Raw genomic sequence first — 26,790 nt, forward strand, 5'->3', positions numbered from 1 at the left:
CTTTTTGTTTCAAGGTTTATTAACAGGGACCCATCCTTTTTGGCTCCTTTTGCCCCACCTCCCAACCCTAATCAACCTCCCACTCTAGGGCTTCACTGTAGTTTCTGAATGTTAAAGGTGGGGTAGGATAAACTTGGAGATCATTCAAATTTGTGCCTTCCAGGGACTTCCCTGGCAGTCAGGTGGTTAAGACTTCATGCTTCCACCGCAGGGGGATGCCAGTTTGATCCCTGGTCAGGGAACTAAGATCCCGCATGCCAAGTGGTGTGGCCAAAAAAAAAGTTTGCCTTCCAAATCTTTTTACTGTTAATGCATAAAACAATTCTTTTCAAACCCCAAATCTCTCACAGAATCCCTACATATCAAATACATAAAGCAGGAAGTGCCCTTCTTGAGGGAAACTATGTGGGCCTTACAGTTCTGAGAAACAGTTTAACATTCATTGTTCTGCTTATTTCAGTTACTTCATGGTACAGGAGAGTCAGCGGAGGCCGAACGCGGCGCCATGACCTGCCTCTTTTCTGAGCCGGATGCTGTCTCGGGAGCTCCTGGCCCTGTGCTCTTTCCACAGCACCAGACTGGACTCTGTAGAGTCTTTCCAGCCAGGGCAGACGTGCACCGGCAGTGTCTGCCGTGGGGAGAGCTTGGGTCTTTGATTACCTACCCCTCAGACTGCTGTCCCAGAGTCATGTGAGGGGCTGGCTGCGGGGTAGACTGGAAGTGCAGGGAGTTTGGGTGGGGAAGCCAGGTGTCTGTGTCGGAAGGCCATTGGGGCTCGGGGGCTGGGGGCTGGAGGGTTGAGAAGGGCTGCCCAGGCCTGTGGTGGTCTCTCCCTTCCTCAGGATGAGGCTGCTCAGCTCCTGGAGTAGCTGCTCCTCCAGGGACCCATGTGTCTGGGGGCTGCTCTTGGAAGGGGGGCCCGGAGGGGGCTCAGGTGGCCTCTCCTCCCAGGCCTGGGGGCCTGCTTTGGACAGAAGATATTGATCAAAGGACCTCTGGCTGGGGAGGGCGGTCTCCGGCTTGGCTGTCCGCTCCCGTGGGGTAGAGAAGGAGGTGGAGATGTCCTCGGTCAGCTCGGGGAAGGCCCCCACTTCCTCATACACCGGCTCCTCATACACAGGCTCCTCCAGTTCTTCCTGCTCCTCCACAGACCCCTGGGATGACTTCATTGGCTGGATGAGAATGGGGTCACCAGAGGCAGGCACAGAGTTAGAGTTCCCAGATTATTAATCGCTAACATTTATTGAGCTCTTCCTCTTGACCAGATGCTGCAAAAATACTTTTGCATGTATGATGTCAAAAACAGCCCTGTATGATGGATACACTGCAGGTGAGTGAGCTGAGGTACGGAAGAGTTAAATAAGTTGCCCAGGATCACACAATAGGTAAATGGTGGAGCTGGGGCTTCAACCCAGGTCTGTCTGACTCCAAAATGCATTCACTTAACCACTTCCTCCTACTTCTCAAATCCTGTGACCACTTCCCCCTTTCTTCACTGCATCCTACCATCCCTTGTTTTCCTCATTCCTTCAGGTCGCAACACTCTCTGTCCACCCGCACACACACTCACGTATGGCCTGCATCGGGCAAATACAGACAGCACATGGGCTCAAGCAGCACAGAGCACAGGGCTGACAGGTACAGAACTGGAGCAGGCACAGTACTCACAAAGAACATGGACAGGGTCCTCCGGTTGTGAAGTCGCCGCTAGACACAGGTAGGGTGGGGAGGCAAGGAGGGAGAGACACAGAGACACAGTGAGGCCTGGCAGCAGGAGCTGCAGGTGGAGAATTGGGGCACAGAGAAGGCAGAGGGGGCACCAGGCTGGCAGACATGCCATTTCCTCCTGCAGTGTGCACAGGGCATGGGCAGGGATGGCTAGGGGAACCTCACCAGGGTCTGATTGGCAGATAGGAGGGTGGCCCCACTGTCATCCCCACGGATGGGCAGCAAAGGCATGGTGCCAAACTTCTGACGGGCGAGGTCAGAGGAGGAATGGCGTCGTAAGACCACTGGCTGCTGGTCATCGTGCTGGAGAGAGGGCAGGGGAGGCACCGGTGGGCATGGGAGGTGCTGAGGGTAGAGCTGGGCCCACAGACCTGGCTCTCAGCTCCCTCCTTCCCCTCACCTGGGCTTTGAGGATGCTGGTGGTCCAGTCCCACATCTCGTCCTCGTCTGTGCAGGACAGGTAGCTGGGGGTGATCAGAGTGGGATCACCAGGAGGAAAGGGGTCACAACTAGACAGGTGGAGGATAGGAAAGGCCGGAGGACGGGGAGCCTGGCTGGGAGGTACTCACAGGTGCATCTTCTCCAGCATCAATGTGAAGCCCCACCTGAGAAGCAAAGGAGACCAGTGATGTGGGTGATCAGAAAGCCAGAGGGGTGGTGGCATTTCATGCCTCTAGAAGGGTGGACTGGGGGAAAAAACTCACGGGGTGGGAGGCTTGAACTTTTTGCGGATTCCAAGGTAGACCTTGGCATCTTCCAAAGGCCACTCTCGTTCCGGTTTAGAGCTCTGACAACATGAAGGCCAGCAGTGAGGTTGAGAGGTGAGAGAGAAGGATCATGGTTAAGGAGGTCAAGAAACCATGGAAGCACTGGAGTTGTATGAAGTCAAAGGGTCAGAGAGGTCAAAGGGCCAGGGAAGCAATGAGACTGATGGAAAAATGGGCTGTGGAGTGACAAGGTCGAGCAGTCAGGGCTCCTCCCACATAGCTATCCAGCCTCCCTCCGCACTCGCCCAGGGCCCACCTTCTTCTCCTTGAGCAGCAGCAGGCAACGGCCACGCAGCAGAAAGAACCTCTCCTGGAAGCGGTTTCCCAGCAAGCGGGGGGGCTCCTCCCGACACCGCAGCAGCCCCACCCGTGGGCTCTCACGCCGGATACCTGGGCACAGGTGGGCAGGGCAGGGCTAGGTGGAGGGTCCCTGGGAGAGGCCTGGGGCAGGGAGTGGTGGTGGTGCTGGGCTGAAGAAGGAGGCTCACCTGTGAAGAGGCAGCCAGCATGGGCCAGAGAGACTTTTCTCAGGAGCAGGGAGGCCGAGCAGGGCTCTGGAAGTTGGCACCATTGGAGGGCCTGCTCAAGGACCCTTTCCTTGGGGTGCAGTGGCCGCTCTAGGGGGCAAGATGAGGGTAGGTGTCAACCAGATATCCATCCACAGCCTGGCGCCCCCCTCCTCCTCACCCACCAGTCACTCATTCATTCATCCAGCCAGCCACAGGCATAATTTAGCACTGACTGTGCCAGGCACCAGGCTGCCCCTGGGGATACAGTAGGGAGCCTGAAACACCCAGCCTGCCTTCACAAAGCCCACAGCCTGGTAAGGGAGCAGAGAGTAACAGATAAGTAAATCAGGTAAAGACAAACCAATATTCTGAAGGAAACAATAAAAAGCTGAGAGAGAGAAACAGGGCAGCTACTGAGACGACAGGGTGACCAGGCAAAGCCTTTCAGAGGAAGCATTTGAAGATGAAACACAGAGCCTGAAGGATTGGGAACAAGCCATTCAGAGATGGGGGAAGAGGACTCCAGGGACGATGAAATGCAGCACCAAAGGCCCTGAGTTAGGAAAGATGTGCTTGAACTTAACAGCCAGCATGGCTGAAACAAGGAAGACATGTCATTTGAGATGAAGTCTGAAAAATAAGTGAGTGCCAGATATTCAGGGTCTTGTAGGCTAGAATAAAGGGTTTGAATTTTATTTTAAGTGCAATGGGAAGCCATTGGAAGGTTTTAACCACGGGAATGGCATGATGTAATTTATGCTTGAACATGCTCATTGACTGCTGTGTGGAAAATGGCTTGTTGGAAGGCAAGAAGGGACACTGGCCAGCTGTGTCCTTTATGGAGCTGTACATTTTCGTGGTTAGTGTTGGGATGCAGAAAGATCATGGTGACTTCAACTAAAGTGGTAGCAATGGAGATGGAGAGGTGGTATATTTAGAAAGATACATTTAGACTCAAGAGGACTAGTTAGCCGGTAGGTATGAAGATGAAGGAACAGAAGGAGTCCCAGAGGAGTCCCAAGTGTCTGGCCTCGATAATGCTGAGTGAATGCTGATTCAGTGACGGAGTAGGGAAAACTAGGAAATGGCTTGGGCTTTTTGTCAGGGGAGGGGGTTGGGAATTGAATTTGGTCTTAGAATTTTTTATTCACCTTTTTTTTTTTTTTTGGTTGTACACGTGGCATGTGGGACCGCTGGTTCCCCAACCAGAGATCAAACCTGCATCCCCTCCAGTGGAAGTGTGGAGTCTTAACCACTGGACTGCCAGGGTAGTCAGGTCTTGGGTATTTAAAATATGACATGTTACAAGATGTACAAGTGCAGGAGTCAAGCAGGCATCTGGCTATGTGAGTCTGGAGCTCAGAGGAGGGGTCTGGACCACACATAAACATTTGGGGCCAGCTTATTAGTGGTATTTAGAGCCACAGGAATGGATAAGGCTCACCCAAGGAAACACACAGAGAAAGGAAGAGGGTTGAGGATTGAGCCCCAAGTCCCTCCAGCATTTGGAGCCTGGGCAAAGTAAAAAGAGACACCTCCTTTGATGTGAAAGAGAAACCAAGGGTCTCTGGGGCCCACGAAAGACAAGAGTACAGAGAGTATTGAGAAAGGGTGAGTAGGAACTTCTCTGGTGGTCCAGCAGCTGAGACTCCGCACTCCCAATGCAGGGGGTCTGGGTTCGATCCCTGGTCAGGGAATAGATCCCACGTGTCACAACTAAAACTCCCACTTGATGCAACTAAGACTTGGCACAGCCAAACAAATAAATACAAAAAGGAAAAAAAAAGAAAGCCCGAGAGGACAGCTGCTTATCTGGTAACCCAAAAGTCTTGGTGACTTTCACCCCGAACACACGTGGATGCACACATGCGCTGTCATACGCACCAAGCTCCCCGTGCTCTCGAATCTCAAACGTCACCCACAAGTCCGTCCCAGCTGCCGTCCCCCGAATCTCCAATACTTGGTTGGTCAGCTCCTCAGCAGTCAGTGTTGGGGATACCTGGGGTCAGGGCAAGAGCGGAGGACCCATGCAGGTCAGGCTACTGCCCCTGCTGCCCGCCACCCTCTCATCTCCCCTCCTGTCCCCTCAAGACTCACCTTCAGGGTGACACAGTTGTCTGGGAGCTGCTGCTCTATGAAGACCTCCATGATGAGGTCTCCAGCCTGGGACAGCTGAGGGGAGGAGTAAAGAAATGAGGACACAGTACAAAGAATCAAGGTCAGAGGACTCCTTAGGTTGTCTCATGAGTGCTTCCCCTACAGAGGCCTCCTCTGAACCCTCACCCCAAACATCGCTCAGACCCTTTAAAGAAAAGAAACTCCAGGCGTGGTGGCACTGTGTACGGTAGCACTTGAGAAGACAGGTTGGAGTCTGGGTTCCGACTCTGCCACTCGCTACAGTACAACCTTGGATAAGTGACCCTTCAAACCTCGGTTTCTTTGAAAAAATGGGACCACCTACCTCCTAGAGTTGTGTGGCACCAAAGTGAGATTACAGGTGCTTGGAATATAATTCGTCCCCAGATGTTAGCTACAGCATTTATTAGTCTTCTCACCTCTTTGTCTAACTTAGCTAACCCTTCGTTGGATCTCTACACCTGGAACTAAAGTGCTCCTGCCACCCTTCTGTAATGAAGAACCCTCAGGGTAGAATAAATGGAGCAAATCCTAAACCAACCACCTCTCCCCAAGGCGCTCCTCTCCTTGGGTTTCCTGTGGCCTAGAAGCAGAAGGTCACCTTCCTATCTCGATGTCCCCTCCTGGCCCACTCAGAAGTCTAGGGTCAGGACAAGTTACCTGCACATCCTTCCAGGTGGTGATAAGACTGACCTCCAAGTCAATCTGGGCTACCTGGTCAGGGTCAATCTGTGGAAGAGGCAAAAGGGTGTGTGTCTGTGGGTGTCTGTGTGTCGGTGTGTGTATGCATTAGCGGGAGGCTGCGGGAAAGAGAGTAAGCCCGGAGACATGTGCAAGACCAGAGCCCCTGGAGGAGAGGGGGAGAGGCCAGAAGAGCCGAGAGCTAAGGGGCAAGGATGTTAGGAGTGTGGTTACAGGAGATGGGGCCCAGGGCTCTGGGATGGGGTTCCTGATGCAGAGGGCCTTTGGAGGGTGAGGTTAGGGGTTTGTTGGGACAAGCAGGATCCAGCATCCAGGGAGAGGGACCATAGGTCATGGGTCAGGAAAGCTTACATCAAAGACAGAGATGTAGCCATCGATGAGCTCCTGCAGCACGCGCACCTCGTGCTCCCCCCGCCCATCTGTCTGGAACACGCTGGGCGCGAACAGCAGTGCCAGGTTTCGTGTGCACATCTGGTTCAGAGAAGCGCACTTCTGCACCCTGTGGAGGGGTGTGAGGGTCTCAGGTGGGTACAGCAGTCATTTGGTAAACACTTATTGAGTCCCTGCTATATGCCTGGGCTAAGCACTTGGGCTACAGCAGTGAGTTAGACACAACCCTGCCCTCAAGGAGCTCCCAGTCTAGGGGAGAGACAGACTTACACATAGGGGTCAGCAAACTTTTTATGTAAGTTTATATTTTAGGCTTTCATGCTGTACCATCTGTCACAACCCCTCAATTCTGCTCTGGTGGTGTGAAAGGAACCATGGGATATATATAGGAGAATGGGTATGACTTTACATTTTATGTACAAAACTTTATTTACAAAAATAAGCAATAAGCTGGATTTGGCCCAGAGGCCATAATTATCCAGTCTGTAATTAGTACCATACAACTGAGACTCATCCTGGAATCATCTAAAAAATCTGTCTCTCCCAATAGACTGGTAAAGGTAGACTTGCATCTTATTCCTCTTTGTGTCTCCAACATCTAATCCTTTGCTGCCAAATAATATTAAATAAAACAAAATAATGCCGATTGTTCACCATTTCTGAATGCTTACCACATATATGCCAGGTGCTGTGGTAAGTTTACAACAAGTATATCATTTAAATCTCATATAACCTATGAGATGGATGGTTGTGGTGATGGTTTAGTTGCTGAGTCATGTCCGACTCCTTGCGACCCCCTGGACTGTGGCCCACCAAGCTCCTCTGTCCATGGGATTTCCCAGGCAAGAACACTGGAGTGTGTTGCCATGCCCTACTACAGGGAATCTTCCCAGACCAGGGATTGAACCCTGGTCTCCTGCATTGGCAGGAGCATTCTTTACCGCTGAGCCATCAGGGAAGCCCATGAGGTGGATACTATACCTTATACCATCTTCCTGTTACAAATGAGGAAACTGAGGCTCAAAGAAAACATAATTTATCCAAAGTCATGCGCTAGAATAATGGAGTCAGATTGAGGCCTAGGTCTGTCTGACCCCAAAGTCCATCCTGTGAACCTTTATGCTGTTACACCTTCACTGAACAATTGTCTATGGGGTGGATATGTGAATGTAAGTGAGTGATTGGACAGAGGTAACGAAGGATCAGGGGGAAGCCTGCAGGGGTCTGGCTGTACTGACCGATAGAGATGCCCAATGAGGGTAGCCAGTGTGCGGCGGTTGACCCGTGGCAGGCAGCCAATCACTTCTTTGTATTTCTCCAGGCGCTGGTTCTTCTGGGGCAGCTCTGGGGATGTGATGGGCAAGGGGTGGTGAGAGTCGGGGAAAGAAGAGCAGAGGGATTTTTAGAGAAACAAACCCAGGATGGATGTGTCTCCGCCCCTTCCCACCTTTCCCTGAGCTGAGTCCCTGGGTGATCAGCCAATTGTGGCAGGAGTGTTGGGGTGGGGGCTGCCTAATCCCACAAGGGTGCCTTATAGATTCTGGGGGGGCGGGGCGTGGAGTTCCTGGCTGGGTCTCCATTGCCCATGAGGCTCTTGAACCCACCAGCAGCCTCCCTCCAGCGAGGCAGCAACCGTGCAGAGGTCACAGGATCATCAAGCTCTCGAAAGAAGCGTTTGAGCGTGTCGGTGACATCCTCCACAAAGTGCTCCCCTGGTCGAAGCTTCACGGACCGGGCATCCCGCCGGAACTCAGCCAGCAGCTTCAGGCTGCGGGCGCGGGCACCCCCTTTCCGGTATACGCCCTCCAGCCGGAGCCCTGTGAACAGCCAGCATCTCAGCTCACCGCTGCCCAAGACCTGCTATCACTCACCCAGTGCCCTGTCTTTGACCCACCCCCCCCATACTGTACGTGGCTATTGGGGGTAGGATGGTCAGATAGAAATCAGCCTCTCTGGCCTTGCTTCTCGGGTCCCTACTCCAGCCCTCACCTTCAAAAGGTCCATCCCTAACCATGCCATCACACTGCAGCTCCCTTCTCTCCTCACCACTTTGATCTTTAAATAGCACTCTATGAAATCACATCACACTCAGGACATGTTATTCACAGGTTTTGAATTTATGAATTCATCTACCTCCTAAAATGTATTTGGAACCCCCAAATCAATACCTGCGGCACTCTGCAGTCACTTGTGAACATGCACAAATGGAGAAAATTTTCAGTTGCCTGATGAACATTTTCCCAGCTAAGGCCTCAAGCAGTAAACAAGTGTCATTCTAATGGTATATTTAGAGCCACATATTTTTGCATTCTTGTTCTTCTTTGGGGGGGGGTGGAATCTCACTGTTTAAAATGGCCCCCAATTTAGGGCTGAAGTGCGGTCTAGTGTTCCTAAGTACCAGAAGGCTGTGATGTACCTTGTGGAGAAAACACATGTGTCAGATAAGCTCTGTTCAGGCATGAGTTATAGTACTGCTGGCAGCAAGTTCAAAGTTAACGAATCAACTGTATAGTAAATAGAGTGTCTTTAAAGCAGACTCATGGATACAGAAAACAAACTAGTGGTGACCAGTATGGAGAGGGAATAGGGAAGGAGCAGTATACTGTTAGGTATAAAATAAACTGTAAGAATGTATTGTATAACACAGGGAAAGCAGAAAATATTTTAGAATAACTATAAATGGAGCACAATCTTCAAAAATAGTGAATCACTATATTGTACCCCTATAATTTACCAAATATTTTACATCAACCATACTTCAATTAAAAAATAATAAAATAAAAAAAATTTAAAAGATGAAAGCTTGGACCTATACTCAACATCTTATAATAACCTACAATGGAAAAGAATCTGAAAAAGAATATAGGTATTATATATTTATACACACACATACACACACAACTGAATTACTTGGTCGTACACCTGAAACTAACACATTGTAAAATAATTCAATTTAAAAAGAGAAGAAAAGAGATGAAAACTTAAAAAAAATTAAAAGTGTCTTCAAACAGAAGCACACATAAAACAATGTTACATATTGATCAACTGATGAAAATATGACCAGAATTTCCCAGGAACTTAACTCTGTATTTCCACTGGGGCAACAGTTCAGCATTCATTGATCCAGTGTTTTCAGTGACTTTATAACTGCCATGAATCATGAGAACTGAGTGTATTTGTTTTCTTAATTATTACCCATCGTTCCCACAAGGCTCTGAGCTTCACAGAACCTTCCTCGTTCACTGCCCCACCCGCTGTGGCTGGCACAGGGGAGCAGCTCAATAAATATGTGTTGAATGAAGCGTGGTGGTGCAAGATCTGTGGAGCAGCAGGGAAGAACACCCACACTTTCTCCAGGGCTTTTCACTGGGCCTCTCACTTCAATCCTCCTAGGAACACGTGTGAGGCTGAGAAGCGGATGGGGTCTATTAAGTTTGGGGAGTCAGTACATGAGGCTACTGCAAAGGCGTGGAGGATGTCTTTAACCACTGACTCTCCATTGTCTGTGTAGTAAACATAACTATTTGTGGGCGCATGGATGTGCCTTCTTCCCCTTTACTGTCCTCCTTAGTTTTCTGAGAATTTTCTTCTCAAGAGTCCGGCCTTCTGAAGAGGGTTTGCTGGGGGAAAAGAATTAATTTGATCCTTATTCGATAAAGAGAAAAAAGCAGAGGCCAAAACTCACGAAGAATTCTGGGAACCCCTTGCATAGTTCATCCTTTATGGCTGGAAAACCCTCCCACACAGAATAATTCTACTCAGACCCTCAACGGTTTTGCTGCTCAGCTTGGCTCTTGCCAAATAGCTGCACTCTCTCTGTTCTCCATAGCTCTGCATCTCTAGTAACATCTGAGGGCCCTGTTCCTTCCATGCCCACACCCCAGTCAGAGTAGCTATGGAACACTTCAGTTCAGTTCAGTCGCTCAGTCATGTCTGACTCTTTGTGACCCCATGGACTGCAGCACCCCAGTCCTCCCTGTCCATCACCAACTCCCAGAGCTTACTCAAACTCATGTCCATTGAGTCGGTGATGCCATACAACCATCTCATCCTCTGTCGTCCCCTTCTCGTCCCGCCTTCAATCTTTCCCAGCATCAGGGTCTTTTCAAATGAGTCAGTTCTTCACATCAGGTGGCCAAAGTATTAGAGTTTCAGCTTCAACATCAGTCCTTCCAATGAATATTGAGGACTGATTTCCTTTGGGATGGACTGTTTGGATCTCCTTGCAGTCCAAGTGACTCTCAAAAGTCTTGTCCAACACCACAGTTCAAAAGCATCAATTCTTCGGTGCTCAGCTTTCTTTATAGTCCCACTCTCTCATCCATCCATGACCACTGGAAAAACCATAGCCTTGACTAGACAGACCTTTGTTGGCAAAGTAACGTCTCTGCTTTTTAATATGCTGTCTAGGTTAGTCATAACTTTCCTTCCAAGGAGTAAGCGTCTTTTAATTTCATGGCTGCAGTCACCATCTGCAGTGATTTTGGAGCTCCCAAAAATAAAGTCTCTCACTGTTTCCACTGTTTCCCCATGTATTTGGCATGAAGTGATGAGACCCAGATGCCATGATCTTCGTTTTCTGAATGTTGAGCTTTAAGCCAACTTTTCCACTCTCCTCTTTCAGTTTCATCAAGAGGCTCTTTAGTTCTTCTTCGGTTTCTGCCATAAGCGTGGTGTCATCTGCATATCTGAGGTTACTGATATTTCTCCTGGCAATCTTGATTCCAGCTTGTGCTTCATCCAGCCCAATGTTTCTCATGATGTACTCTGCATATAAGTTAAATAAGCAGGGTGACAATATACAGCCTTGATGTGCTCCTTTTCCTATTTGAAACCAGTCTGTTGTTCCATGTCCAGTTCTAACTGTTGCTTCCTGATCTGCAGATTTCTCAAAAGGCGGGTCAGGTGGTCTGGTATTCCCATCTCTTTCAGAATTTGCCACAATTTATTGTGGTCCACACAGTCAAAGGCTTTGGCATAGTCAGTAAAGCAGAAATAGATGTTTTTCTGGAATTCTCTTGCTTTTTCAATGATCTAGCAGACATTGGCAGTTTGATTTCTGGTTCCTCTGCATTTTCTAAAACCAGCTTGAACATCTGGAAGTTCATGGTTCACGTATTGTTGAAGCCTGGCTTGGAGAATTTTGAGCATTACTTTTCTAGTGTGTGAGATGAGTGCAACTGTGCAGTAGTTTGAGCATTCTTTGGCACTGCCTTTCTTTGGGATTGGTATGAAAACTGACCTTTTCCAGTCCTGTGGCCACTGCTGAGTTTTCCCAATTTGCTGGCATATTGAGTGCAGCACTTTCACAGCATCATCTTTTAGGATTTGAAATAGCTCAACTGGAATTCCATCACCTCCACTAGCTTTGTTCATAGTGATACTTTCTAAGGCCCACTTGCCTTCACATTCCAGGATATCTGGCTCTAAGTGAGTGATCACACCATCATGATTATCTGGGTCATGAAGATCTTTTTTGTACAGTTCTTCTGTGTATTCTTGCCACCTCTTCTAAATATCTTCTGCTTCTGTTAGGTCCATACCATTTCTGTCCTTTATTGAGCCCATGTTTACATGAAATGTCCCTTGGTATCTCTAATTTTCTTGAAGAGACCTCTAGTCTTTCCCATTCTATTGTTTTCTTCTATTTCTTTGCACTGATCACTGAGGAAGGCTTTCTTGTCTCTCTTTGCTATTCTTTGGGACTCTGCATTCAAATGGGTATATCTTTCCTTTTCTCCTTTGCTTTTTGCTTCTCTTTTTTTCATAGCTATTTGTAAGGCCGTCTCAGAGAGCCATTTTGCTTTTTTGCATTTCTTTTTCTTGGGGATGGTCTTGATCCCTGTCTCCTATACAATGTCACAAACCTCCGTCCATAGTTCATCAGGCACTCTATCAGATCTAGTCCCTTAAATCTATTTCTCACTTAACCACCTATAGGTCCTAAATGCGTCACATGTGCTCTTTATCACCACTATCCTGGAACATGAGACTGTGTGCAGCCCCATTTTCTTTCTTTTTATTTTTTGGCCATACCATACGGCATGTGGGATCTTCCTTGACCAGGGGATCGAACCTGCGCCCCCTGCATTGGGAACGTGGAGTCTTAACCACTGGAACTGCCAGGGAAGTCCAACAGCCCCATTTTATTTTTTAAAATCTATTTAATTATTATTAAAGTTTTCGGCTGTACTGTGCGACATGTGGGATGTTAGTGGCATGCGGGATCTTCGTTTTCTGACCAGGTGTTGAACCTGTTCCCCCTGCATTGGGAGCCTGGATTCCTAACCATTTAACCAGCAGGGAAGTCCTGGCCCACTTTAAAGATGAGGGAACTGAGGCTCAGAAAGGCAGAGCAGCTCGTCACTGTCAGGTTGCAGTCTCTGGAGGCAAAGTTTTTGAAGGCAAGTCACATGCACACATCTCCCTCCTCAATCCCATCTAACCTGCAGTGCCCATGTTCCCATCCCTCACTAGCTCAGTCTCAGCCAGTACCCACTCACCATGCTGAGTGACAAAACTGATGCAGGCATCCACGATGATGGGGATGTCACCCCGGCTCATCTGCTGCTCCTGCAACCCTGTGCCTCCCCCGCCGGCTGCCCCGCCAATGGCCGCGTTCCATGCTGAGAAGTCTAGCCGGCCCTCTGCCTGCAGATACAGTGTCCTGAGACCCGAGAGATCTGAGTCAGAGCCAGCTCCAGGGGAGTCCTCAGGCTAAGAGGCCCAGGAGCACAAGGATCAGACTTCCCAGAGACACCAGCAGGGGGCAGCAACACCCAACCCAGACAGGGCCCCTGACTAGGGAAGTGACTTTGAGGAAGTGGGCAGTGGTCCAGCAGGCCTGGGTGGAAGGTGTGAACTGTGCTCTAGGAAGCGGGGCCCAGAGTCAAGGGTAGGGGCAAGACTTACCTTCCTGTCTCCACCAAAACCAAATGCTCTTTCTTGTCCGGGGTGTCAGCTGCTGAGACCACACCTTGGAGGAGAATCATGGGACACTATCATTATCATCTTCATCATAGTGATTAATATTCATTAAGTATTTAAGGTATGTAGGTTCCATGCTAGGAGGTTTACAATCAATACTGCCTTAAACCTTTTGAGTTACATACTATTATCCCCACTTCGGGCTCAGACGGTAAAGAATCCGCCAGCAATGAGGGACATCCGTTTCACATAAACTCAGAGAGGTTAAGTTAACATGCCTCAGATTACTTGTTATGGCAAAGCTGAGCTTGAACTCAAGTTTCTTGTCTCCAGATCTCTAAATCTATCCCACACCGTTCCTCTTTAAGAGGAAAAGAGAATTCCCAGTCCCTTCTCTCAGTCCCCAACCAGCAAGCAAGTGACTTCAAATAATGATAATAACACACATAATATATAACATTTATTGAATACCTGTAAGATGCCTCCTGCCAAGTTCTGTGATAAGTGTTTAACATGCATTGCCTTATATGAAACTCGTTACAACCCTACTATTGAGCCTAATGTGAAGATGAGGCAACTAAAGCACAGAGAGGTTAAGTAACTTGTCTAAGGTCACACAGCCAGCAAGTGATGGTGGGGTGGCGGGGTCTAAATCTGGGCAATTTGACTTTAGAACTTCTGCCTGAATCCACTATTCCTGCTATCTCCCATAGGGACCCTAAATATATGAAGGTCGACTACCCAACCCCTCATAGCCACCCTTCCTCCCTGCCGCAGCCCTGCTCACTGATCTCCTGTAGCCGGCGCAGATGCACCATGTCTTCAGGGGCTGGGGGCCCAGGGCCTGATGCCGGGCACAGGAAGAGGTGATCTCCACGAAGAAGGCCGAACCCAGACATCCAGAGGCCAGGGGCCAGGGTTGTATGGGAGGGGGACCGCAGCCACAGGCGACCCAGCCGCAGCAGCCCAGGCCCCAACAGCTGGTGACAGCTCAGCGGAGAGAACCACTGTGAGGAGGAGGACAATGGGAAAGAGGAGGGCAGGGAAAGGGACAAGGGTGGGCAGAGAAGTAAGAGTGAGAGGGATAAGGGGAGGCAGAGGAAGACATGGAGAGAAAGCCAAGGAAAGAGGGGAATGAAAGGGATGGGGAGAGAGTAAAGAAAAGACCGGTGCAGGAGACAGGAGATGGATGGAGAAAAACAAGAAAGAAATGCAGTTTAATTCGATTTGCTCCAGCCGACACAGAGAAGATGCCTGTGCAGCAGGCAGTGTTATACCCTTAATTGGGATGTAGGGAAAGACACGCTGGGTAGCTGCATGCTGTGACAGAAGAGTCACGAGGCCCCAGGAAGTCCCACCCCCAGGGGGCCAGGCAGAGGCTTCATGGAGAAAGGACTATTCCTTTTCTCAAAGCAGTAACTCAAAGCAGTGCTTCTCAAGCTACTTGTGCTGAAGGAACAGGGAGTTTAAAATTTTTTTACCAATCTGTCACTAACCAACACTTTGATTAAAAAACAACAAAACAAATTACTAGAAAAGTGAAATGAAAAAAGAATGACATATAAAATATAAGCCCCCAATTTTTAAAAATTAGACCCCACACATAAAATTATTCTGTCACATTGCTATGAAAGATTCTAAATAGTGACTCTCAAGCTCTATACTTAACCTGTCACGGGCCGTAAGAGAATTCCTCGGCCAGGACCAGGTAACGGACCACACTTGGGGTAGCACTGCCTTAAAGGATATTTGAAAAGTGGTGGCTCAGTGGTGGTGAACTCGCCTGCCAGTGTAAGAGACGTGAGTTTGATCCCTGGGTAGGGAAGATCCCCTGGAGGAATAAATGGCAACTTGCCTGGGAAATGGACAGAGAAGCCTGGCGGGCTACAGTCCATGGGTTCTCAAAAGAGTCAAACACAATTTAGCAAATAAGCAAGAGATAATAGGAGGAGACTTGGAGGGCCGTATCAGAGCCCTTAGAGGATATGAAGACAGCTTATTGGTGTGAGGAGTTCTGAGTGGGGTCAGAAGCCAGAGCAGGGGAGCGCTTCCTACAGAGTAGTGTCAGATATACAGACTACCTGGTGAGGCCAGAGGGAGGCCCTTGAACCTCACCCAGGGCAAGTCACTGGCCACCTGCAGGGGTACCGCTCGGAAGAGTAAGGCGAGGAGGGCAGCCAGAGGGGTTAGGGAGGAACTGCAAGCTGCCAGAGCTCCTAACTTTCTAAGAAGCTGTGGCGGGGCGGGGAGGTGGCACGTCAGGGCGATGAGCTGAAGGTGGAGCAGGGCTGGGGGAAAAGCTGTTTAAGGATGGGAACGATTATCACTGTCATCGCCATTACTACTTCAACACCCACAGATGGAGGGCTTGCGGCGTGCCAGGCAGTGTGGGCCTCACGTGTCACTTAATCCTCAACCCCAGGGGGTAGATCTTTGACACCCACTCTACCCATATGGAAGAGCTCACACATGTGAGTCAGAGGACTCAAATCCCAGGATATCTGACTCCAGGGATCTAGATTTAATGCCAGGGATCTAATTTAATGCCAGGGGTGGGGTGCAGGATGGAGAGAGTGCCTTGCCTGGGAATGGAGAAGCTGGGTCAGATGAAGGCAGCTTTGCCTGTGGACTTGGAGATCTGAGCCTGGGGGAGGGGGCAGGAGTTAGGTGGCAGCCTCTCTGAGGGAAGAGCCCAGCACAGTGCAGTCTGGCCTGTGAGCTTTGCAGACAGAGGCCTGACTTCCGTCCTGTGCTCTACTGCCTTCTAGCTCTGTGACCTTGACTGAGTGGCTTCATAACCTCTGAGTTCTAGGTGTGAAATATTGATAATCCTTACCTCTAAGTGTTGTGAAAATTAAATGAGATATTGAGTGGGCAGCGTTTAACACAGGACCTGGCACAGAGTAAGTGCTTAGTCAACCTCAGCTGTTAGTGGCAGGGGTGGGCGTGGCTGCAGGAATAGGAGGGGACAGGTTGGGGGCAGGGTGTACAGGGAACCCACGAGCTGTAGGCGGGGGATGGGTCTCAGCTATCTCACCTTGCCCAGGGCGCTGGTCCAGGCCTCCAGACTGTCAGCTCCATCTGTGCCAAAATGCTGAATCCTGCCCCCGGTGAGGATGAGCTCGAAGGAGAAGGGGAACCTAGAGAGATGAGGTCCGGGAGGAGGGACGGGGTGAGTGAGAGGGCTGGCAGGCTCAGGATCAGGAGGGAAAAAGGGAAGTTCAGGGAACAGGGTGGGTGTTACCTGTCGAGGTCACCTGGGTCAGTGGGTGGGGGGTTCACACCCAAACATACAACATCCTGGGGCTGGATGAGGTGGAGGGGTTCAGGGCTGCTTTCCGACACAAACATTTCCAGAGCCGCACCCAGGACACACCACAGTCGGGGGGGAGCTAAGAGGGAAAGTGGTGGTCAGCAGGCAGCAGACCTCTGTCCCCACTGTCAGAATTCCCATTTGCCAGATATTATTCTGTGCCAAACCCTCTACCTACGTAGGATCTCCTGTAGTCGTCACAACTCTATGAGGGGAGTTTTTACATTCAATCCTGTTTTGCAGATGGGGAAACTGAGGCTCAGAGTTGAAGTACTTGCCCAAGTCACATGGGGAGAAAGCAGCAGAGCTGCAATTTGAGCCCCCATGGTGTGACTTCAAAGCACAATCACCCAATGCTGCCCCTCCCCACCCCTGCCACGGTCCCTCTGACCCCAGCACCCTTGTCCATTTCAGGGCGTGTCCTGTCCCAGTCCTCTCCTCCTTATCTCTCTAGGGAACACTCCCAACCATCCTGGTTTCTGCCCATCCCCTCCCATCCCTTGGCTCCCGTCTCACCATCTCGGCCCCTGCGAGGGGGTGGGGGTCCAGCTTTGTTACTGATGGGACCACAGTACAGGAAGCTGCTGTAAGTGGCAGGCACCACCACTTCATTGTACACGCCAGGGGAGGGGTCTGCAAGGGAAAGGAGAAGTGGTCACGTCAGGCCAGTGCAATGGAACCCCCTGATCCCCTTGGGAAAGTGCTTGAATCGAGGAAGACAGTGGGACCCAACTCCATGGGCAGCATGGCCTAGTAGAGCCCAGTGGTGCTGGACCCCTCACCACCCAGATCACAGAAGAAGGTGGCAGGCAGTGATGAGGTTTCTAAGCCAGTCCTTGCCCACTGCCTGTCTCCACCAGCCAGCAAACAAGTAAGCTCTGGGTGGAAGGCTCAGGCAGGGGTCCTTCCTGTAAGTGTCTTGGCCCCTGTGGCATGACTACTGGAGACCAGCCTGTGTAAGATGACCATTTCTATGATCAGACTTCCCTTGGGCAGGTGAGAACTGACCTATGGGTTGACCCGACCTATGGGTTGACCCTGACAGGGATAGGCCAGCACTAACACCTCAAGCATCCAGATCCACTCCAGACAGTGGTCATTAGTGGTCATTTCAAATACGAAGAAATAGGGCCTAGAGGACTTGGAGGGTTGGGAAACTGCCCAAGTTGGGCCATTGTGATGGGCTAGCTGACAGGTAATTGGGGGCCCCCGCCAGAAGAACCAAGGCACGGGTCAGGGCTGAGAATTCTTGCAGGGAGAGAGAGGAAGCCTTGTGGGGATTACCTGGGGGCAGGAGACTAGGGAAGCTGCCATCGAGGGCTGAGGGGGTCCAGGGCTCCTCTCCCTCAAAAGCCTCGACACAGAGGAGCTGGGTCATGTTCTTCAGCAGGTTGGGTCCTGCCACAGCTGTACATAATGCCTACAGGGAGAGAAGGCCTCTGTCAACCCCAGCACACAAACTGGGAGCCCTGGTGACAGTCCTCCTGTCTCCAAAACAGCCCCACTCCAAGTTTAGGCATTTCAACTCAGAGACCCATCAGCCCCGGCCTTCCCTCCTACCTGGAGAAGCTGGCTGTGATCTGGATACTGAGGGTGGGGCTTCCGGAAGAGACCGAGCCGGTACTTCCGAGAGATGAACTCTCCCCGAGGGCCAGGGGTGGTATCTGGGTGCAGGCCCTCACCTGGGGGGAGTGACCCTGCCCAGAAGCGGTTGGCGCGATCGTTTCCCAGGACAATGAACAACTGCAGGGTCACAGGGAGCAGAGGCAAGTGACAGAAACTTGTATCCCCAGGCATTCCAATCCTGTCCCCAGGCTGGACCCAAGGCCTTTTCACACATGCTCCTTCCACCCCAGCCCACACCCCCAGACACACATTTTCCCTCTGCAGACTTCTCACCTGCACTATCTCATTACTCCACACACTTGTGTCCAGCTTCAGGCTCTGCACCTTGGAGATCCCAGAACCCAGGGCCCGGTGCTGACCTGTTAGGGTGTGAAGGGCATGGGCACCCTGAGCCCTCCTGCCCCGAGCCCCCGAGCCCCTCCCCGTTTCAGCTAAAGGCCCCAGCCCTCACCTGCGCACTGCTTGCAGATGACCACTCCCAGGTTGACCGCAGCCCAGTCTGGGCGGGAGGCGCCACAGTCCGCGCAGTGCCGGTTTGCCCGATTAGACCAGATCTTCTCAGCCACCTCGTAGTCAGACAGGGTCTCGGTTACTGCTTCCTGCAGAGCGGCCGCCCAGCTCTGCCGAGCCCCCCCAGACTCGGCTGTGAAGCTGAGGGGTGGACAGCCAGTCCGTGGGCCTGGACACCCAGCCCCCTACCCGCCCCACCACCCGGGGCATTCCTGCAGCAGCCACCACAGCCATACGTGGGCCAGCCCAGCCCCTCCTGACATCCTTGACCCTGTTCACTGGACTCCCGTCGGGACACACCCACTGACATCCTAAGGAGGAGGCCTTGGGGCCTCTGCACCCCAGTGTTCCCCCTCAAGGTCTCTCCCCCGGCCTTGCCTCCTGCCAGTCTGGGCCCCACCTGAAGCAGCGATGTGGTGTGAGCAGGTCGAAGCTGCGACTCTTGGTCTCCCGCACACTGCAGCCTTGTAGTTCAATGAAGCAGATCCCGATGCCCAGAGAGAAGGCCTGGCAGAGTCGGGGGTCGGGGGCAGTGGGCAGGCACAGTGAGGTCCGAGTGGGCTAGGTCAGGTCCCTCAGCCCTGGCCCAGCCCTGCTCACCTGCTCACTCTTGTACAGGGCCAGCTCTCCAGGGCTCAACGCAGCAAACACCTTGGCTTTGTGCCCACGCAGCTCCAGCATGCCCGTGCGGAGGGGTCGAGGTGGCTGCGGGGGCCGGGGGTGGCCCAGGAGGCGCTGCTCCTTCAGGCAGGACTGCAGCGTGGAGCACCACATGTCCCGCTGAGCTGGCGGGGGATGGGGAAGCAGGTAAAGTGGGCTGTGAGCTCACCTGGCCTCCCCAGCCCTGCTCTGAACCCAGGGGGCCCTGGCCCTCACCCTCACTCTCTGTGCGGAACACGAACACCCTCTGGCCGGTGATGACCTGGAACTTGTTGTCCTTGCTGCTGCGGGTCATCTCGATGGCCGTCAGAGGGATCACACCCTTGGGGAAGGGGTCCTGGAGGGACAGACAGCCCATTGGCCCCTGGGGACAGGAACTCAGCCATGTGCACTGACCCCTGGGGGCCAGAACCAACATTTAATGAGATTCGGCACTCATCCCGCAAGCAGTGGGGTACAGCTGCTAACTGCGCTCCTTTTGACCCTGACAACAGTCACATGGTGCCTGCCTCTCCACCACGGGGGGATTGGCCTTCCCATCCTGAGCCTCTCTCAGCTCTCCCTCTCCCTTTCCCCAGGCCCCATGAAGCATCTCCCAGACCTACCTTATCACTGCCAAAGTACATCAGACTCCTCCCGTTGAACTGCACAAAGCGCCTCTGAAAGACGTAGTTTCTGGGGAAGGGAGAGGCCGAGATCAGTAACTGGGAAGACCTGCACTCCAGGGGTCTTAGGATCTGGGAGCACTTGAGACCCGACCTCCACCACCAGCCAGCCTCCCGTGCCCCGCTCCCCTTCCCAGCAGCCCCACCCCTGAGGGGACAGCTTGTCTAGCCAGCCACTGAGCAGGGGCGTGGGGCGGTCTGCCGTGGAGGAGAAGCTGGCATAGGGTGAAATGAGGTCATCATTGGTCTCTGTGTCCAGGGTGGGCAGGGAGAGGGTGGAGTCCCCAGGCAGCTCAAGGCTGGCATAACCAGCATCCTCACGTGCTTCCAGATCCGGCCTGCTGAGCCTTGTGGGGGCCAAGACAGAGGGGAACACACTTTAGAGCCAGTTCCCTGGACAGCCCCACCCACAGCACCTACTGGAATGCCCAGCAGGTACCAGATCTGCTTTTTAAGCAAGGGAACAGGGAGGCCGAAAACCTAAAACACGAGCATGGATCTTCTTCCCAGGGCACACTAGGACTTTTCTTTTGAAAAATGTCAGTCCTTTGCATCTGCCATTAGTATTACTTGGTGGAAAAGTTGGGGAATAACTAACACAGATGACTTCTGCCACAGCTGCCTATCTCATCAATAAGTCTGATTGGTTCTTTCTCCAAAAAGTTCTTGCCTTTCTCTCCCTGGACCAAGTTCCCAATAGCTCTCACCGAAGTGAAGGCAATTGTCTAACCAGTCACTTGCTTCCATTCTCGCCCTTCCACCAAGGATGCGAATAAGATCATTTCACGCACCTGCAGGAATCTCTACAATGACTTCCCGTTAACACCTATCAAAATTCCTTACCAGTGGATGCAAGACTGTGTACAGAGAGACCCAGGGCAACTCTGACAACCTCATCCTGCATTGCCTTTGCCTTGCTCACTACAGTCCAGCCACATTCTCTTCCCTAGTTCAGAGTCTTTGCCATACTGTTCCCTCTGCCTGGAACACACTTCCCTAGGCTGCTTCTTTCCATCCTTCAGGTATTCCTTCCCAGAAAGTCCTCTATTATTCTGTCACTTTCCAGTGGTTCCTTACCTCAGCTGTACAAATCACTTAGGAAACTTAAACATATCTGCATATGAACCCCATGTGCATACGTGTGTGCTCAGTCATGTCCAGCTCTTAGTGACCTCATGGACTAGAGCCCGCCAGCCTCCTCTGTCCACGGGATTTTCCAGGCAAGAATACTGGCATGGATTGACATTTCCTACTCCACGGGATCTTTCCAATCCAGGGATTGAACCCGAGTCTCCTGCATTGGCAGGTGGATTCTTTACCACGTAGCTACCGGGGAAGCCCTGTGTGAGCCCCATGCCAGACACTTAAATTTGAGTCATTGGGAACAAGGCCCAGGCATCTGTCATTTTCAAAGTTCCCCAGGCTGTAGTGCAGCTCGGGTTAAGAACCTCCACCCTACCCTACTTGTTTCCTACTTAATTGAGAAACTGAAGCAACCAGAGGATAATCGCCACAGACCCCCAGCGGCCCATCTGCCCCATTCCACATATACACAGTTTTCCTCCTGGTACTATGACAAACACCCCTGTCTAAAGCTGATCTGTCCTCTGGGCACTTGGTTCCAGTCCTCTCACCTACACAAGGACATCACTCCAGACTTTGTCCCTTTTCTTTCTCCTATATCCACTAGTTTTCCCTCTCTATCAGATCATCCCTATTCACCTATGAATATACACAGCATTCCATGCTATTAAAGCCCCTTTCTTGACTCCACTTCCACTATCAATAACCACTCAAACTCTCTGCTCTTCTTTGCAGAAAAACTTCTCAAAAATGTTGTCTTCATATTTCCAGTTCCTCTCCTTTGTTCTCTCTTGAGCCCACACAAATCAAGCCTGCACTCCCAGCACTTGTCAAGGTCCCGAGTAACCTCCGTGTCACCAATTCCAGAGGTCAATTCTCAGTGCTCATCTACCCGACCTTCAGTAGCATTGGATACATCTGACCTGACCTCTTCCTCCACCTTATATCTATTCTTCCGTTAGCTCCTGTGGCATCAACTTCTCCTGATTCTCCTCCTACTTCACTAAGGTTTTTTTTTCAGCCTGTTTTGTTGATTCTTCCTTCTATCCCCAATCTCTCAATCCTGGAGTATGCCAGGACCTTATCTTGGTCCTCCGCTTTACCTACACTCACTCACAGCTACATACACCCATCTAAATGCTGACAACACACAAACCTAGATCTCCTGTTCAGACCTCTCCCCCAGACTCCAGACTTGTATATCCAACAGCCTATTTACCACCTCTTCTTGGGCATATAATACACACCTCAAATTCAACGCATCAAAACCTGAACTCTCAATCTGCCTTACTCCGGTGTTATGCATAGTCTTCCCCATTTCAGACCACAACAACTCCATGAACTTTCAGTTGCTCAGAAAAGCACTATCAAACGGTCTTTGAAATTTGGTTGTTTTATAGTTTTAGCACAGCTCACACCAGACTAGCCACATTTCAAGTGCTCAGCAGTCACACGTGGTTACTGGCTACCACACCGGACAGTGCAGGCTCAGACGGAAACCCTTGAAGTCTTTCTTGACTCCTCTTTTTCTGTCACAATTCAATTTACTAGGACAGTTTGTCTTCAAGATATAACCCAAACCAACCACTCCTCACCCTTCCCACTCTCATAGCAGTAGCCTGAGATTTCTCACCTAGATCACAATAAGAACCTCCAAACTAGTCTCTCTGCTTCTGCTTTTGCCCCTACAGATCATTGCCAACACAGCAGCCAGAGGGATTCTTAAAATATAAGTCAAAACCCTTCCAATAGCTCGCTTCTCATTTCACTTAAGAGTAAAAGTGAAAGTCCCGATATGGCTCCTTTTGCCTCTCTGACAGCTTCTGCCCCAGCTCTTCCCACCCTGGCCCCCTCTGTCCCAGCCCTGCTGACCTTGTCATCGCTCCCGGATCCCCTGGTTACACGGCCTTCTCAAAGTCTCTATTCTGCCCACACTTCCCACTTGCAGCATTCTTCCCCTAGAAGGACTAACTCCCTCACTTCTTTCAAGTTTTAGCTCAAACATCATCTTCTTAACACTCTGGCAACTCCTGGTGAAAAACTGCAGTCCTTTCCCCCCCTCACCCCATCTGGCCCTCTTACCCTTTTCAATTTTTTTTCATGGTACTTATTACCTTTTACTGTAGAAGGGCATGGCAACCCACTCCAGTATTCCTGCCTGGAGAATTCCATGGACTGAGGAACCTGGCAGGCTACAGTCCATGGGGTCGCAAAGAGTCGGACACAACTGAGTGACTAGCACTTTCACTTTCACTATTACCTTTCAACACAGGAATAACTCATTTATTACATCTATTGTTAATTGACTGATTTCCCACAAGGGCAGGGATTTATGATCTATCCCAAGTATTTACAACAATATTTGACATTCAGTAGGTGCTCAAAAAAGATTGTTAAATGAAAGAAAGGCACTTCTCCGTATTTTAAGTCATATATGCATTTCTTTGTCTACCTGTTTTATTTCTTATCTGTCCCCAATGAGTCACAGGCTGCCTAATGGGAGACTGGGTCTGTCTGTCATATTCATCCTGAATCTCAATAACCCAGTTGGCACACAGTGGACACTCAACACACATTTGATGACCAATGGGAAACACGGCTGCCACCAGCTCAACCCGCTCCTCTTCCTGCCACAGTCACTCTATGGACCACTCACCTGTGTTCAGCCCTTTCCTGACAGACACCTCTGCCTTCTCTTCTGTCGGGGGCCCCTGGGACCCCCACAGGCTGGACACCATAGTACAGGCAACCAGGGTCCATGATGTGCACTGGCAGGTGGAGAAACAGGGGAGACAGGGAAGAGGTCAGGTGAGAGTCCTGAGGGGCACAGCTCCTTTCCCCCAACCCATGATAGCCAACCTACCTGTGCCCGTTGTGGGCCTGAGGGCAGGGGTGGGGGCAGCTGTCTGAGAGCTGTCTGGGGCCCTAAGGAGAGAGGTCTAGTGGTCATTCAGGGAGAGAGAAGGAAGGACAAGCCCTCATGCCCTGCTCCTCCCTGCCCCCAGCATTGGGTCCCAGGGAGCCGACCCCACTCACATGTCCTGAGCTGTCTGGGCCCCGCCTCTCAAGTCCAAGCCAAAGTAGATGGCATTGGGCATCATCTCCACAGTATTTGAGGCCGACGGCTGCTCGGAGGAAGACCTCGGAGGGACAGTAGGGGACCTCGGACTCAGGCTGGGCTCTGGGCTCTTGGATGCCTCTGGTCTCCAGACGGCTGGACCCAACCCAGACCTCTGGGTGGTGGCGGAGCCACTGAGTCCACCAAATACTGTCCTGGGCTTAGGCACAGGCTTGGTGGGCTGGGCTGGGGGTGCTGGGCTGTGCGAAGGCTCCATGGCACTTTCAGGCTGGGGATCCGGGGGGCCCTCGGCAGTGCCCGCCTGCAGCAGGCGCAGGATGCGCTTCCGGTGCCCCGTGGCGTTGACGCCCAGCTGCCTCAGCTCCCCGTGGCCCAGGCCACGGGCCGCACCCGCTGTAGCCAGACCCTGCTGCCGGAACGCGTCTGCATACTGCTCCAGGTGCACCAAGGCCAGCCACACAGCGATGTCCAGGTCCTGAGGGGCAGCCATGGGGGCTCAGGCCATTGCTGGGGGAGGGGCAGGGTGAAGGGAGGGCTCAGGCTGAGATTCCCCCTCCCTGTCCCAACGTCTGAGGCTTGGACAGAGGCCACCAGACTCCAGTCTTCCTTCAGAGAAAATGACCAGAAGCCTGTGATCCGGAGGCAGAGCCAACCCCAAACATTGGAAAGGGCCTCCCCATTGTAGGAGCACCCCTTCATTTGCAGAGGAGGAAACTGAGGCCAGGGAGGGGAGGAGGCTTGCCCCAGGCTCATGGCAAGCTGGCTTCTTGGTGAGAGCATTGGCCCCTTAGCTCCTGCCCACGCAGTGTCTGGGTCAAAGCTCTGCATATACTCAAGTCAGCAAGCCTGGGACAAGATGCCAGAACCCTGCAGGGGTGGGGATGACAGAGGCTGGTGGGGAGGAGGGGCCCACGATGAAGCTGCTATGACACAGAGGAGAGGGGAGGAGAAGAAGGGAGGCGCACCTCCCACTCCCACTGGTTCCAGGGCTGAGTATAGGCTCCGGCCATCCTAATCCTGGTCGTTCCCAGTTCCTCCTCCCCTTCCACCTATTGTCTCTGCTCAGACTTCCTTCCTGTCCCTCCAGCTCTGGCCGCCCCCACATCCTGCCTGCCTTGGTCAGGCTGTCCAGAGAGCTCTAGGCAGTACCAACATCTGGGCACAGGCCACTTGGGGAGTGAGGATGGGGCAGAGAACTAACTGGGCGAGAGAGATGAGGGACCGGGGGTACACCAGGGTCTCCACCCAGCACCCACCTGCAGCATCTTCTCCCATATGTGTGTGCAAACTGGAACACCCACCCTGCAGGAACTCACACTGCGAAATGACATTCCCCTACCTCTGCTTTCTCCAAGCCTTCCTTTGCCCTGTCCATGCCTTTGGACTCAGGTCTCTGAGGCTCTGTCCCATTCCACCACCTTGACGTGGACCCTGATCTAGTTAGTACCTAGACCTCTCCTGGATCCTCTCTCCGTGAGTTTTTGTCTACCCTGTCCCTGTCCCCACCGCATTCCAACTCCATCTCTATGTCTAAATCCATCTTGGTCCCTTCCTTGTTTTGCTGTCATTAAGCCTCTCCTTGCCTCTGTCTCCATTTCAACTAGATCTTCAGTTTTATCTGTGTCTGGCCAATTCTGACTCTTAGGTTTCTGTCTCTGCCTCTGCCCGTACTTCTCTCTCCCAGTTTCTCTCCTGCGGGGTCCTTCTTACCAGAACTGCCTCTCGCCCCAGCATCAGTTCTGGCCTCTCTCTGCCTCTCTGCGGCAGAGCCCCCTCCCCAAGATAGGGCCCGGGTGCTGCACCTCCCGTCCTGACTCAGAGTCCAGTTTCCCGGTGACTCAGGCCCGACTCGAGGGCACGGGACTGAGAACTAGGAGGTGAGCGGGGCAGGAGTGCGGGGGGTGGGGGCCAGGGGGGGCGGGCAGGGCAGCACAGGGCAGCTCCGGCTACTACGAGGGAGGGGGCAAGGAGGGAGGGGGCAGAGGCCGGCAACCGGAGGGAGGGGCTGATCGCGGCGGGGAGGGGGAGAGGGGAGGGCCGCGGGCGCGGAGTGGGGCCAGGGATCCCACAGAGGCCCTCGAGGTGATAGGGAGGAGTCTGGGAGGCAGGAGCCGGGGGGCGCGGGGGTCCTCACCTCACTACGCGGCCGCCGTCCGCTCCCCGGTACCCACCCGCCGCGCCGTCCGAGGCTCCGGGTCGCGCCGCGCCGGCCCCGCCTCCCCTCAGCCCTCCCCCGACGGAGCCCCGCCCCGCCCCTGTCGTCGGTTCCCTCCGCGGAGGCCCCGGCCACTCCTTGTGCAAGCGGCGGTCTTCTAAAGGTTTGGGCTCCTTACCCAACCGTTGTGCTTATCTCACAGCCTAACCAGCTCAGCCCCTTTAGGGGCCCAGAAAGGGCGGGGGGGCCGGAACAGGGTTGGAGGCCGAGTCAGCCTTAAAGAGCGGGACAAAGAGGCAGAGACTAGACGGAACTGGGGACAAGGGTAGAACAAGAGAGAGAAGGAGAGTGCTGCGAGGGACAGCTTTGCATCCCCGCCGCCGTTCCCTCCCCGTCCGTCTTGTCAAAAGGGGAGGGAAAGCATCGGGCCCTAAGTCCCCAGGGCACCACCTCTCCCACGCCCAGCAGGGTGGCTGGACTCTGGTACCCAGTTAACGGGGAACAGAAGCTGACATCCACAAGTCACGGATGGATATGCAC

At 52.2% G+C, this 26,790-nt stretch overlaps 1 protein-coding gene across 3 annotated transcripts; it reads right to left on the reverse strand.

Moving 5' to 3' along the window:
- On the reverse strand, window positions 1-26,317 carry ARAP3 (ArfGAP with RhoGAP domain, ankyrin repeat and PH domain 3). 3 transcript variants are annotated; one of them, XM_061423741.1, is made up of 33 exons: window positions 26,230-26,317; window positions 24,053-24,602; window positions 23,880-23,941; window positions 23,673-23,784; window positions 20,080-20,280; window positions 19,874-19,943; window positions 19,485-19,605; window positions 19,209-19,393; window positions 19,009-19,115; window positions 18,550-18,749; window positions 18,372-18,457; window positions 18,033-18,215; window positions 17,757-17,892; window positions 16,989-17,105; window positions 16,404-16,551; window positions 16,197-16,299; window positions 13,947-14,166; window positions 13,145-13,208; window positions 12,736-12,899; window positions 7,837-8,049; window positions 7,471-7,576; window positions 6,194-6,341; window positions 5,801-5,869; window positions 5,102-5,176; window positions 4,889-5,003; window positions 2,984-3,112; window positions 2,752-2,885; window positions 2,433-2,515; window positions 2,298-2,333; window positions 2,129-2,192; window positions 1,894-2,031; window positions 1,669-1,707; window positions 1-1,172 (listed from the first exon to the last, which is right to left on the reverse strand). In XM_061423741.1, exons 2-33 carry the CDS (start codon window positions 24,583-24,585, stop codon window positions 687-689), a joined length of 4,647 nt encoding a protein of 1,548 aa, XP_061279725.1. In that variant the 5' UTR covers window positions 24,586-24,602; window positions 26,230-26,317; the 3' UTR covers window positions 1-686. The 3 variants fall into 3 exon arrangements, with proteins under 3 accessions (XP_061279725.1, XP_061279727.1, XP_061279726.1); XM_061423743.1 differs by lacking the exon at window positions 1,894-2,031; XM_061423742.1 differs by lacking the exon at window positions 1,669-1,707.
- Window positions 26,318-26,790: the final 473 nt, after the last annotated feature.

The sequence above is a fragment of the Bos javanicus genome, chromosome 7 (assembly GCF_032452875.1).
Source record: "Bos javanicus breed banteng chromosome 7, ARS-OSU_banteng_1.0, whole genome shotgun sequence".
NCBI lineage: Eukaryota > Metazoa > Chordata > Mammalia > Artiodactyla > Bovidae > Bos > Bos javanicus.